Source organism: Pteropus medius, unplaced genomic scaffold, assembly GCF_902729225.1.
Source record: "Pteropus medius unplaced genomic scaffold, Ma_sr-lr_union100, whole genome shotgun sequence".
In the NCBI taxonomy this organism is placed as follows: Eukaryota; Metazoa; Chordata; class Mammalia; order Chiroptera; family Pteropodidae; genus Pteropus; species Pteropus medius.
In genome coordinates this window covers 4,677,426-4,692,035 of record NW_024343732.1, presented here as the reverse complement: position 1 = coordinate 4,692,035, position 14,610 = coordinate 4,677,426, and the positions used below count along the sequence as shown (strand labels likewise).

Here is a 14,610-nt window from a genome sequence, read left to right as displayed (position 1 = left end):
AAGTGGAGAAAATAGTTAATTGAAACCCAATGTACTGTCTTCAACAGTTATCCACCCATGCCGGTCATGTTCCATTTACCCCTCCATTCACACCCCAGATAATTTTGAAACAAATCACAGATATCATAAATATTATAAAATGTATCTCTGAAGGATAATCCTTTTAAAAGGATAACCATAAAATGTCACCAGAGCTAGTAATTTCTAAATATTATCAAATATCTAGTTAATATTAAAATTTCCCAATTGCCACATAGGGGTTTTTTTTGTTTTTAGTTTGTTTAAATCTGTATCCAAATATGTTCCATATGCTTTAAGATTTTATTGGAAATATAATTAAGGTGTGGCAAGAGATTTTGCTGTAAGAATGTTCATTTCAGTGTTGTTTAGAATGGAGAAAAAGTAAAATAACTTAATCACAGATGAGTAGGGGATTGGCTCCCCCAAAAAGGGTGTATCACCTGACAATAGAACATACACAGCGGCTGAAACGATTCTGTAGAAATACGATGTAATGAACAGATAAGTGAGAAAAGCAGGTTATAAAACAGTATTTATACTTTCTAGTTTTGTTAATAAAGTATATCTCTCATAGGCATATATCTGAATGGTGAGGAAATGAGCAACTTTGATTTTTCTCTTAAATATTAGAATTAAATCTCGTTTCACCACGATCACATATTACTCATAATAAAAAGTTATTAGAGATAAAAACGCAGCAGCAGTGCCTCTTGGCAGTTGTTTGGCTTCACGCGGAGGTAGTTATGTTTGGCACGTGATGCTTTCTTCCTACCGTGTGCTTCCTCATGTGATCTGCAGAGAAGTCCTCTGAGGCAAGAAGAGGCAAAACCCCTGAGAGAGTTGGTGCCTTCAACTGACGCCAGCACGCAGCTTCACAAAAGCACATTCAGAGGGCTATTGTTCACTGCTCGGGACGTATGATCTCATGGGCTCGCTACATGCCATCCTGCCAAGGTGAGAGGCAGAGACATGCTGGGACTAGACTTCCTTTTACAGAGGGGGAAACTGAGGCAGAAAGAAACTGGCTTTTTCCTCATGCCACCCTTCCAGAAGGTGGTAGGGATAGGTTTTTGGTGCAGATGTCTGGCGCTGGCCATAACCATGAGATTACGTTTTGCATCTCTTCGGAGTTTCACCATCTCAGCATAGGTGTGTGAGGGCGGGACCTACTCCTGTTTGGCTAAGGGAGTGCTGAATCCTGCCTCAGAGTAACACACCAGACCGCATTCTGTGGTTCAGGATCCGACCAAACTTGCTCAGGTTCTCCACACCCAGTTAGATGGGATTGGCTTCTGCTTGTCTCTGCTTTCTGTGAACTGTTCGCTTTCTGTCCACTGCCACCTGCTCTAATCTTTGCTGCCGATGCCTGCAGCCCCTGAGTCCCTCTCAGTGAGTGTCTCTTATGCTCAGCTCATGCCTTCGGTGGCTCTCTGAGGCCCTCACCTGGAGCCTGCCTGCGTGGTCTGCTGTCCCCGGTCTGCTGTCCCCACACCAGCCCCTCCAGACTCCCACCACACTCCTGCCTCCACAGTCTGCTCTTGACTGGGCCCCACCTGTGCCCTGGAACTGGCCCTGACTCCTCCTCGGAATTCTTACCTGTACCTGCAATTTAGTTGTCTACTTCTTGTTCCCTAATTGTGTCCCTAAATGTCCATCTTTTCTCCCCTAAAAGACTATGCACTCCTTGCAATACGATGGCAATACGATGGCAATGAAAACAGCTCTGATAGGTCACTGGGCACTTCTTGCATACCAGGTCCGGAGCTGAGTGATTTACGTGTTGATCTCATCCAATGATGACAATAAGCCTGCGTTATTATCCCATTTCACAGATAAAGAAACTGACTGAGAGGTTGAGTAACTTGTCCAAAGTCACCCAGCTAGAAAGTGATAGAGCAAGAATTTTAACCATACCTGTCTGACCGCAAAGCCCATGCTTTTCCACATGGCGCATATTCCCTGTCAGTTGCTTGATTCAAATTTCCTTGAGTGTTCTTCCTTGAGGATTCTCATTTCTTGGTGATAGAAAAGCCTCCTGCAGATAAGAGAGGCTTTTACAGTACCCCTTCTGGTCAAAGTGTTCAGGGCTCGGCTCCTCTGAGCCCAGATGGTTGGCTGGGATGTGAACCCTCCAAGCTCTGTGTGTCTCTCTCACCCTCACGTTCTTGGCTCTGCATACCCTTCACAGCCCCACAACTTCTCTCTCTTGGCTCTTCCCCTGGGGACACCTATGTAGCCAGAGGATTCTCCCTAGACCACTAGGGTTCCTGGGGCTATGGTCTGATATCTTTTGATAGAGTTGGTAAGAAAATGGAGCCACTGGTCAATGAAAGGCCCCGAGGAGAGGATCTAGACTAAGACAGACCCTCTCCACACTCCCCAGCTCCCCTCGGATCTGGATCTTGCCCTTGCACAGATACCCCTTCCCTTTCATCAGAACTTTTGCCTTAAGCTCCCCAAAGCCCTTGGGCTAAGCCCCACCCCTCTCCCAGAATCCTAAAGTTTAGGGGCTGCATTCAAGTGAGAGATTTCCAAGTAAGGGTGTGTTGGAAGGACTTCTGCTAAGGGCACGTTTCCTGAAAGAACAGGAAAGGGAGCAGCCACCGCCTCTGCCTGTGAGGACATCCCAGGAGCTCCCTTCCAGACCCTCTGCCCTTTCCCCCTCCCACCAGCCCGGGCGAACAGGGACCAAGCTTGCTTATTGTCACCTGACGCTGGGCAGCCACCGATCCCATTGGTGGAGCCAGATTCGGTCTGGCTCTCCCGTTCCTTCTCGCCTTCTCTGCCTCTCTCTCCTCCACGCTGCTTTGATTTCGCTCTTGCGTCTCCCTGCGCTCTCTCGCTCGCTCGCTCGGCTGGGAACATCACCTCTCCCGGGGCAGCGGGGAGCTGCAGAGCAGGCAGGGGCTGCCTGCGGGGCATGGAAGAAACCTTCTTGGCAGCCGTAAAAGGAGCGAGAGGAGCCAGTGAGCCCTGCTGCCTGTGACCCAAGGTCTGGCAGCTGCCCCTCTGCCTGGGGGGCCATCCACACAGAGGGCTGTCCCTTCCCTCCCTTCCAGGTCTTCCTCTGCAGAGCCCGGTGGAGCCAGGTGAGTGCCCTTCCTCCCAAGATCATCCTGCTGCCAATTCCGAGAGGAATCGGGGTGGCCGGGGGCTAGACGCCAGGGGCACCAAGGTCCTGATGCTGCCTGCCATGCCCCTCTGGATTACAAGGGCCAACGACCTTGTCCCCTTCCCCCCAGGCCCTTGGCCACGGGGTTAACAGCTGGATCCAGTCTCCAGGGCACCACGGCTAGTCACCCCGTGACCATTCTGCTGCAGTCAGCGGTGCCCAGAGGGACGGTGGGGTGGGGGACAGCTTTTCCTTTGGCATGCAGTGGCTTTTCTGAATGGGCATGGGCAAAGGGTGTCAGTGCGTGCACGGTGTATGCATGCTTTCGAGAAGACTGGAGGATTGCTTGCGTAGATAGTTCTGTCTGCGTGCAGTTATGCTCATGTGTGGGTTTTGACTGCTGTGTGGCATGTCTAACAACATATGTTTCTTGTACATGTGAGGCACATGTGTGGGGAATCACTTATCGGAGTAGCTTGTGGGTACACGTAGGAGGGGACAGTGCGAAGCAGTATATTTATGGAGTGGACATATCGCTTGTCATGTGTGTGGGAGTACATATCGACAGAGGGTTTCTATGTGGGAAGGTGTGACTCTGGAGCAGAAGCGGGTAGGTAGGTGGAGAGTGTGGGCAGAAGCCCCTTTCTGTGGGCAGAGCTGCGTAGGTGTGCAAACCTGTTGGCATGTGACGGTTCAGGGCTGGCAGTGTGTCCAGAGACAAACACCTTTTCAAAGTCCGTGTCTTTGAGCCTGGAGAAGACTTGAGAGTGAATACCAGAATGTGGGCAGAGGTCGACGTGTGTGTGAGTGTACATGGAAGTGCAAACAGGCGTATGGGGTGCCTGCTTTCTATGGAGGTGGCATGCATGCATGTTGGTGCCTGTGGTTTCTTTTTTCCCTCAAATATGGCTTGTGAGAAGGTCGCATGCATATGTGTGTGCATGAGACTGTGAACATGTTCATGCGTGGGTCCGCGTGGAAGTGACAGCTTGCGGAGGGAACATTGCAGGACATTCTTAGAATGTGGAGAGTGGTAGAAAGTACCTGAGTGCGTAGGTGAGTGTGTGGGAATGAGAATGTCTGAGAAGGTGTGTGCATCCTGTGGGTGGCAGGTGTGGGTGGGCACACTTGGTGCCTGTGTGTGCACGCACGCGCTCTCACCTGCATGTGGGTGTGTGAATACTTGGGTCAGGGTGGATTTACATGGGAGTGTAGGTGTTTCTCAGGTGTTGCCTCAACCTGTCCCTCATACCCTGCCCTTCCTCAGTCATCTGGGTTTGGAGAACTGGAGTTCATGCCCACCCGTGGTCGACCCAGCTTTACTGTTCTCCGAGGGTCACTCAAGGCGCTCTCCCAAGCTCGCATGGGAAGTAGTCTCAGTTCTCCTAGAACTATAGAGGGGAAAGGATGAGCTGGTCCTGGAGACCCCGCCACCAAGCACGGCTGCCCTGTTTCTGGGAGACTGAGGCAGGAACAAGTGGCCGCCCGTAGTGGGGGTGTGGACTGCATTCCGTGTGAGTGGGAGGCAGCTGCTCAGGCCCTCCCTGGGATGGGACGTGTCTGTGTTGCTGTGCCCGTGTTCATGGCTGCGTGTGTGTGTGTACGTGGGGGCACACGTGCGTCTTCCTGGGGAGAAGCTCAGTGGGAGCCCAGGGGGCGGCAACTCTCCACTGCTCCACACCTGTCCCTGTGAATTACAAACTGGTTTATTACTGTGCAGTTGTTTCTAGACACCCAACCCATTCTGTTTTATCTTGGGGTGAACCCAGTAGCACCCCCATGCTTATTTACCAAGAATTCCCTGTACATGAAGCCACTGACATTTGTCTGAACCTCTCAACAGATAGGCATACACTTTAGGGTGGGAAGCTAAAATGAAACAAGAACACAGGTGACACCCTGGGACAGGTAAGGGCCATCACTCACGTTCTTCACCCTGTGCCTGCCACCCAGGCCGCCTATGGGTTAATTTAGAACTGCCAGGCTTCGGAGCAGGCTTAATTGACAGGGGAGTGTGGGTTGGATTTTTTGGAAGCTACAAATAGAAGTACTGTTTTTGAAGGCACAAGGTACCCTCACCCTTAGCACCTGGACGAGGAGGGGAGAGGAAGAGAGAAGGAGCTGAAAAGGAGCTGACACTCCGGGGACCTGTGGTGTGCTGGGGCTGGGCTTGAGGGAGAACGGGGGAGCGTGGATTCCACTGGGAGAAAGTCCAGCCCGCACTCCCGCTCTTGTCCCAGAGAGAGCCCCTCCCCTCCCCTCCCGTCTCCCCTCCCTCTCCCTCCTCTCCTCTCTCCTCTCTCTCCTCTCCCTCCCCACTCCCTCTCCCCTCCCCACCCTGCTCCCCAGAGCTCTAATGAGCCAGGCCAAAGTCAGGGCCAGAGTCCGCGCTTCCTCGCTAAGCACAGTTGAGAGTGATGGTGATGTGGTCCTTTTACACCTGGAAGAGCAGCCAGGGGAAGAAGTGAACGAGCGAGAAGGGGAGGTGAGAGAAAATGCCATTGCTTAAAAGAGAAGGACAGGAGGAGGAAAAATAAATAGCGGGAAACGATGTGTACCTGTGCATACGCATATGCCACACACGTGACACCTGTGACATACACGCGCACACCCACTCTCACGCGAGGAGACACAACCTTAGTTCAATGATAAAGAGCTTGGGCTCTGAAGTCAGAGACGTGAGTCCAAATCATTTTCTAGCTGTATGGATTTTGGCACCTTAGTACCCCCCAACCTCAACTACCTCATCTGTAAAATGGGGATAATAATAGTATCTACCTACTGTGAGCTTGCATGAGATGGTGTTTATGAAATTATTAGTACGTAGTCAGCTGCAATAGATGTCAAAGGTAAAACTAATTATTTTAAAAAGTAAAGCAATAGAGGATGGCCGAGAGGGAACGAGGGATAGTAGAAGTTACGGGGTGGGAGAAGGGCTGTGGCTTGTGATAGCCGCCCCTCCCCCCAACACCAGTGCATCCACGTGTGTCTCTGTGGCACTTGCACGCCCAGCCCTGTGTCATGGTGACCTCTGCGGGGTCACCCCAGAGAGGAGGGGGGCCTGAGCCCCGGAGCCCTGGTACCCTTCCTGGCACCCTTGGCCTCTTGGCTGCTGGTGCCCTAAGCCTGCCTGCACCCTGACCCCCATCTCCTCGGTGGGTGCTTCCTGTTTCTCCTGCACCTCGCACTGTTCTCTCCACCCCCACCCCTTTCTCGTTTTCACGCCTGCTTGCTGAGGGCTCCCTCCTCGGCTCCATCTGCTGCGAATCTGTCCTGCCTTGCGTTTGCAGCATCCCCACTGCCTCTGCCACCTGTCAGGTGCCGTCTGCTCTGCAGACCCCTCCAAGGAGAGCCAAGTTCCCCCCCGTGGGGGACACCCCATCCCACCTTCGGTCCCCGCCTCTAGCCTTCCTCATGTAATCTTTCCGTCAGATGTGATGGGGCAGGTGCAATCAATGGGTCCTCAAGTTTCCGCCTCGCAAAGGATGCTGGGAGCAAGCAAGACATTCCAGAAAACTCCGTGATGGGGAGGGAGGTGCTGATTCTCCGTCTCCCCGCAGTCCCCACAGGAGCCAAACAGGAGGGGAGCATGGAACTGCTGTCCACGCCCCACAGCATCGAGGTCAATAACATCACCTGTGACTCCTTCCGCATCTCCTGGGCCATGGAGAACAGTGACTTGGAGAGGGTCACCCATTACTTCATCGACCTCAACAAGAAGGAGAATAAGAACTCCAACAAGTTCAAGCACCGGGTGAGTGAGGGAGGCCAGAGCCTCCGCTACTTCCCCCACACCTGCTCTTGGTGGGGCAGGATAACACAGGGCCTGGAGGTGACAGCTGTGGGTTTGCAGAGGCCAGGTTCCAATCCAGGCTCTTTTTACTGTGCAACCTTGGGAAAGCTACCGAACCTCTCTGAGCCCGAGTTCTTTCACTGGTGAAAAGGGAATGATGATGCTGCCAGCGCCTGTGGGCTGGTGAGAGGCTTCTGTGAGGTACTATTTGTGTGGCATTTGGCTCAGGGCTCAGCGAACCGAACACTATTACCAGCATCATGACTGGGGTGCTAGACCGGGGCTCGAGAAAACCCAGGTCAGGCCGTGACGTCTCACCTGGGCACGGCCCCTGACTCAGCAAGCAGCCTTGTTGATTGGGTGCAACGTGGCCCATGGGCAGGGGTGGGGCCCTTTGCTGGGGCCTCAATGATCCCCCTCAGGCCTCTGTGACCCTCTCTACCCCTGGCCTTCTGGCCTATTTGCTGGGTTTAGAAAAGGAACGTGAGAGAGTCCTTTGCTGGCTGGGGTGTCCTTTCCCTGGGTTAAAGCTGCTCTGGGGGCCAGCGGGAAGAAGGCTCCCATCTTCTACGCTGGCAGAAAGGCAGGGAGAAGAGTGAGGTGGGAAGGAGCCGGTTCCCACGACGACGGCATCATGTGGGTTACTCACCCTCTCTCTCTTTAGAACTGGCTCCCCGATCTGGGTGTCTTTTGGCAGGCCAGTTGCCACGGTGACGTGAATGTTCAACACCACCCCCTTAACCATCCCCCCCCCCAAAGAATAAGGCATATTTTCCCTTCCTCCCTGGCTTCTCAGCATTGGCCGTTGCCGTGGAGACGGCACTGCAGTGTGCAGAGCTCTCGAAGTCTCCCTCGAAAATAGAGGTCTCACCACCCTCAACTTTGCAGGCCTCCACCCCAGTGGCGTTTCTCCTTAGTTCCCAAGAGAACAGGCCTGAAGGAGGGGTGGAGGCTGGGGAGTATCGGTAAGGTCTTCCCAGTGGCCACCTGCTTGCTTCTGCAGAAAAATGGTGTCCAGGGCACTGAGCCATCGAATCCTTAAGACTCTGGCCCTACTCAGGAGGCATGGGCCACCGGGGTGTGGAGGTCTGAGGGAATGCCAAGATTGGGCATGACCTCTAGTTTGACTCTTGGCTCTCTGTCTGCACCCCATGTCTCAGGATGTCCCCACCAAGCTTGTGGCCAAAGCTGTGCCACTGCCCATGACGGTGAGAGGCCACTGGTTCCTGAGCCCCCGCACGGAGTACAGTGTGGCAGTACAGACCGCTGTGAAACAGAGCGACGGGGAGTACCTGGTGTCCGGCTGGAGTGAGACGGTCGAGTTCTGCACCGGGGGTGAGGCCCTCCTGTGGGCACAGCCAGTTTAATTATGCTCAGGAGCGGGGCTTCGTCTTAACCTAGAAAACACTATGACCACCTGCTGTACACCAGCACCAGGCTTAGGCCACTGGGGAGACACAGGTGGAGGAGACCTGCCCCTACCCCTCAAAAGCCTGCAGCCTGATGCAGGAGGCAGACGTGAGCACAGCTAATCATGATGACAACACCACTTCCATAAAGGGATGGAGTCACTTTTCTGGCTTGGCCCAAACATACGTTTTTGGATTTTGGTAAATACACATAATGTAACAGTTACCATCTTAACCATTGGTAAGTGTGCAGTTCAGAAGTGCTACGTACATTCACACTAGCATGCAACCGATCTCCTGGACGTGTTCATCCTGCTACACTAAAACTCCGTACCCATTAAATGACAACTCCGCCTCTCCCCTCACTCCAGCCCCTGACAACTACCATTCCACCTCTGTCTGTAAATTTGACCACTCTCGTGTGAGGGGAACCACACAGTATTGGTCCTTCTGTGACCGGCTTATTCACTTAGCATCATGTCCTCAAAGTTCATCCATTTTGTAGCATATGTCAGAATTTTCTTCCTTTTTAAGGTGGAATAATATGCATGGTGTGGCCAGACCGCATGTTTTTAATCGATCATTGGTCGATGAATAATGTTTCGTGGAGCAATCACTGTTCGCTTGTCTTGAGCCTCCACTTAGCCCGGGGAAATAAGCCATATTCAGTGGTCCCGTGAACTTTCTTAGCAGAACTTAGCTTGCAAATTCCAGCACGAACAAACGCCAGGCTCATGCGTACTTGGTCGCTGATGCCCCAGGATCTGCCCCATGATGTTCCATGATGAGAACTGCCCTAGATCTCTCTCTGTCACAAGGAAGGGGCAGGGGACATTCTTAGCCCCGGGCCTGTGAGGCTGCTGGCTCTACCCTCTGCCAAGTTCTGTGCCCCATCTCCTCGAACTGCTGTTCTCTTTTGAGTGGCGCTGTTTCTTAGCTAAGCTGCAAACCCCACTCTCTGGACGTGCTCCCTTTCCCTGTAGGGAAAGCCTCTTGGTTTACCCCAGAACTCCATGTGAAGTGGGAGTTTAATTCAAACAAGGGAGCTGGGGATGGCTGCAGTCCAGTCCACACTCTTCTTGTCAAACCCAGCACCCTGGCCAGAGCTGCATCAGCTAGGAGGAAAGGGGACCTTTTCCTAGTTTGTACAAAGGTGCTGTCTAAGCTAGCAGTAGCCTTGCCTGGGTCCCCGCTTCCCGGGAGGGTCTAGTTTCACTACTCTGTTTCCAGGCCTTTCTGCTTTTCTTTGGATGCTCAAGTGGAGTCATCACCCCAGACCCGGTCTGCCTAAACACTTACCCCGGATTCTGAGCGTAAGGGGTTGCATGAGCCCCTGCCTGTAATGACCACTGGCTTCCCCATGGTTGTGGGGGCAGCCTTCTACCCGCTGGGTTCAAGGGGTTGTCCCTAAAGAACTTCAAATTCTCTCCTCTCAGTCCTTCTTTTGCCTGCCCATCATGATTGTATAACTGGGCAGCCTTGCCCTTGCCTGACGCAGAGAGTTCGGAGCCTCTGGCACTGAGGTGCAGAGGTGACGAGGACAGACAGCATCCAGCTGGCCCATTCTCATGTGGTCCCAGGTGCTGTAGCTGTTGGGTGCTCCCTGCTGCTCTGAGCACAGAGGTGGGCTGGTGTATGTGTGCGTGTGGGGCAGGAACGAGGGCGGGCTGTGGTCCCCGCCCAGCTCTCATCTCACCCACCTGCACTCTTGCAGATTATGCCAAGGAGCACCTGGCACAGCTGCAGGAGAAGGCCGAGCAGATCGCTGGCCGCATGCTGCGCTTCTCCGTCTTCTACCGCAACCATCACAAGGAGTACTTCCAGCACGCCAGGTGCGCGAGGCCCTGCGTGGCCCACCGGGTCCCTCCTTCCTCCTTCAGCGCAGCTGCCTCAGCAGCCCAGGCCATCTGGTGTCACCTCAACCCTGTCCGTTGCCAGACCCTCTTCATGGAGTCTCCATGCCATCCCATTACTGGTTGGCCCTGGGGGCAGCCAGTGGCTTGGGGTTGGGCTCCAGGGGAGGAGAGGGTACTCGGGATGACCTGGGGTGCCGTGCCAACAGGCCTGAGCAAGTGAGGTCCTGGGTGGGACCCTCCTTGGGGATGGTTCCTATCACTGGGTTCTAATGTGGCAGCTCAGCTATCTCTCCAATTCAGGCGCGGGGTCCCGAGGGGAGGAGTTGAGGTGGGCACAGGGTGTGAATGGATTCTGAGTGTGAAGGGTTGCGGTCTTCACACTGTGTGCTGGGGAGCCTGAGGCTCCAGGGCGCATCTCAGGCAGCTCTTAGGGTGGTGCTGAGGGCTTGTCCAGGAGATCCAAGGATGGGACTTGGTGAAACCCACATCTATCATTCAACCTGAGCAGCTTTGCTTTTATTGCCTACGGCTCGCCTATGTATAATTTTCTTTGGGAAAAGAGAGGGGGTTTCTCATCCAAAAATGCTCGAGCCAATAGATGATCCCACCCAGTACCCTCAGCCGAAACATGGGGAGCCTGAGGCCAGAAAGCCAGCACGTCACTAGTCACTCAGGACAGCCAGGACCAGGCTGCCCATCCTCCCCATCCTGCTGACACTGCTCCAAGTCCATTGCTTTCTAAGGCCAGGCCAGGGCAAGCTGCCGCCAGTGCTGTCTTTATCACTGCATCAGCCGGGAAGGTGGCTTTGCCCTGACCCCAGGGCAGTGGAGGCCTCAGGGGTCTTTGTTGTTCGTACTAAAGAGGGAAGGCAGTGAGGCGAGTGAGGAGGGCATTGGCTCAGTTTGGGTTTCTCTATCAGCCAACAAGAAAGAGAGGGAGAGCACCCATATGTGCCAGGGTGCCATCTTTAGATGAATAAAGTTCCCTTTCCGAAAACCTCAGAGTCTGTCAGGGAACAGTACTGACGGATGGAATGTGATAAGTATGTGCGATCATTGACTAAAATTCAGTGTCCTGCACATAATGGGCAATAAAAATTTTGTTGAACGTAAGTGCCTGATGTTCCTTGAAGGTTTCGGAGAGGAGGGGACACCTGTGCTGGGCCTTGAAGGATGAATAAGAGTTTGCCAGGCCAGGTGGAGAAAGGTAGGAAGGGCAGCCAGGCAGAAGGAAGAGCAATGCAGACATAGAGGCAGAAAAGAGCTGGGTGGGGTTCCCATGTCACCTGTGGGTGTGGGGGTGGTAGGAGGTAGAGCCAGAAAGACCAGATCGTGATGGCCTTGCTTTTCGCTCGAGCGCCATCAGCGGGTTTTAAGCTGGGGAACAGCAGGTTCAGACCTCTCCTCTGTGAGGGAGTGGGCTGGATCAGCCCATCTCCAGGGCCCTCCCTACTCTCGTTCTGGGAAGTTCTATTTGTGACTGGTGGAGGCGGCGGCTGGTGGGAGAGCCAGGAGCTGGGCTGGCTCCCTTCTCACTGCACACAGCAGCCGAGCCTCAGCCCAGCTAACCAGTGGCATTTTCTCTTCCCTTTGGCATTTCCCCTGGGGGGGGTAGGACCCACTGCGGGAACATGCTGCAGCCCTACCTGAAGGACAACAGTGGCAGCCACGGTTCCCCGACCAGCGGCATGCTCCACGGCGTCTTCTTCAGCTGCAACACGGAGTTCAACACGGGCCAGCCCCCTCAGGACTCCCCCTACGGCCGCTGGCGCTTCCAAATCCCCGCCCAGCGCCTCTTCAACCCCAGCACCAACCTCTACTTTGCGGACTTCTACTGTATGTACACGGCCTACCACTACGCCATCCTGGTGCTGGCTCCCAAGGGCTCCCTGGGGGACCGCTTCTGCCGAGACCGCCTGCCCCTCCTGGACATTGCCTGCAACAAGTTCCTGACCTGCAGCGTGGAGGATGGGGAGTTGGTCTTCCGCCACGCCCAGGACCTCATCCTGGAAGTCATCTACACCGAGCCTGTTGACCTGTCCCTGGGCACCTTGGGGGAGATCAGCGGCCACCAGCTCATGAGCCTGTCCACTGCTGATGCCAAGAAAGACCCCAGCTGCAAGACCTGCAACATCAGCGTGGGCCGCTAGGGACTCCTGGGGAGCTGGGGGACTAGGGAGTGATGACAGGCAGGGCAGGCTTGGGTGGCATCGGTTCAGGGAGCTGGCTTTCTTTCCCCTGTCCCCCTGCTCCCTCCCTGCCATCAGTCTCCCCCTCCCTCACCCCTTGGCATTAGAGGCAACAGAGGGTGGTCCCCTTGGTGGGTGCAGCCCACTCATGCCCAGTAGACCTGGAGAGGCTCTTAACCTCAGTAGGTTGGTGGGGGCTGGGATTTCTGGAGACTTCCCCTTTTCTCTGGTGTCCGTGTCCTGCTGTTTCTTGCTTAATCCCAGGCCTCCGTCTCACGGAGACTGTAGCCTTTAGGCTCGCCCCGGGAAGCCTCTCCAGGCCAAAGCCCACGTGTAGCTTACCTGCCTCCAGAGGTGACACAGAGAGCTGTGGGGTGCTCTTCCTTAGCCCCACTCACCCCACTCAGGTCCACCACAGGATGCCCCTCGCCGCTTAGCTGGGCCTCAGGGCTCCCTACTCAAGGTCTGGCCCTTCCCCCCTATAAATAGTCCCCTGCACTGCTGTGACCCCAGCTGCTCTTGACTTAAAGCACCTCCTCCTGCATGGGGAGAGTTGTACCCCCCTTGTCACCTGTGCTCTAGAAAGGGGCCCTCTTTTCGTTCTTGGCTTTGGGGCATCCAGGCTGTTGGTATTTTTCCCTTCCTATATCTGGAGATGATATAGACTCCCGCAGACCTTCTTCCTTGCTGAGAGCACTGGGGCCCGGAATGGCAGCCACTGAGGTCGAGGAGGGGGAAGGACACCCCTGAGACCCAGAGGGACCCCCTTCTTCAGCCAGGAGTGCGCTGCCTCCGCCCTGAGGGGACTTGCTGTGGAACTAGACCCAAGAACTTTCCCACAGAGGCCCGGCGCCCGCCCGGCTGTGCACTTTGCTCGCTCTCTCTGCCATGGTGCCGTGACTGCACTGTGCCTATGTGTAATCCAGACTGTGGCTTCCCTGCCACCTTACCTTGTGCCCCTGCCCACTGGCACTATCCTTACCACCCCCCCGCCCCTTGTTTGAGCCTATTGGCAGAGAGCCTCTTCCCTGGGGAGCTCTCACTGAAGAATTTCCTAAGCCTAAAAATATTTTTACCTATTTCCTACTTTTGTATGGGTCATGAGGGTGGTGAGGGTGGACCCCCTGAGACAAGCGGACCAGGTGGGGTGACAGGGTGAGGTGTCGATGGAGGCAACTGGCTATTTGGGGATGATGGAGGTAGAGGAGAGCGGCCCCCACAGTGACAGCCAGGTTTCTGTGATGAAGGACAGAAGGAGACGGCAGGCCAACAAGGCCATATCTCGGTAAGGGGCAGGGGGGACAGCCGGTTGCCTCTTTTGTAGCCATAAGGAGTGGTGCGGTCAGCTGTCTCTGTGGTATGGATCAGGTTTGGGGGCCTTGGAGGTGTGTGGAGGAGAGGACATGGGCCCCCAGGCCCTTTTCTCCTCTGTCGGCAGCATTGTTATGGGGGTGGTCCGCTGCCCTCCTCTGGCCCCCTGTCTGCCCCTTGCTGGGGCATGCTCGCCTGTGCTGTGCTTTTGATGTGCATCAATAAACCACCATGGCCTGAGAGCCTTGCCTCTCCTTGGGCTCTGGGAGGGGCAGGTGGGCACGTTATAGGATCACAGAGGAGCTTACGTGGCAGTGCCCCGCAGGACAGGCCAGCCGGAATGGTCTCCAAACCTGTTACAAATCTTGCTGCAGGTAGTGGGGCTCAGGAAGCAGAGGTACATCTCCAGCGTGGTAGGGACTTTGGAGGTCACTTGGAGCTATCCCACACTTCGCAGAAGGGGAAACTGAGGCCTCTTAGGGGAGAACCTATAGCAATCTGAAGGGCTAACTAGGGTTCCCGGGCCCCCCTGTTTGGAGCCTTTCCCGCTGCAGCATCAGATCTAGATGCCGCTGACTTTCCCTCCCCCAGAGCCCATGTCCTCTCCCCAGCAGGACTCCTCGTTTGCAGATCTGAGTCACCTCTGCATCTATTATTATGAACTTATTAAAATGATCCTCTACTGGAGTGGAAGAGCTCCAGAAAAATTAGCGTCACCTCTTTGACACTGCCTGGCTCAGGCCCAACGAACATGTGCCACCCGGAGTTTGGGTACAGCCTCCTGGGGCTAGGAAGAAAAGCTGAAGGGCAAAGGACCACTTCCTGAGGGCCTACTATGTGCCAGGCATCACATCAGGTGCTTTTCACACATCAGCTTGTTTAGTCTTCACAATGGCCCTGTGCCATGTCCCCTTTAACG

The 14,610-nt window shown here is 54.6% G+C and overlaps 1 protein-coding gene across 2 annotated transcripts; it reads left to right on the top strand.

The window, feature by feature from the left end:
• The first annotated feature begins 959 nt into the window (after positions 1-959).
• PHYHIP (phytanoyl-CoA 2-hydroxylase interacting protein) lies at positions 960-13,931 on the top strand. Of its 2 annotated transcripts, none has more exons than XM_039868063.1 (5): positions 960-975; positions 6,694-6,887; positions 8,087-8,261; positions 10,050-10,167; positions 11,807-13,931. In XM_039868063.1, exons 1-5 carry the CDS (start codon positions 960-962, stop codon positions 12,339-12,341), a joined length of 1,038 nt encoding a protein of 345 aa, XP_039723997.1. In that variant the 3' UTR covers positions 12,342-13,931. The 2 variants fall into 2 exon arrangements, with proteins under 2 accessions (XP_039723997.1, XP_039723998.1); XM_039868064.1 differs by lacking the exon at positions 960-975 and adding an exon at positions 2,751-3,110.
• Positions 13,932-14,610: the final 679 nt, after the last annotated feature.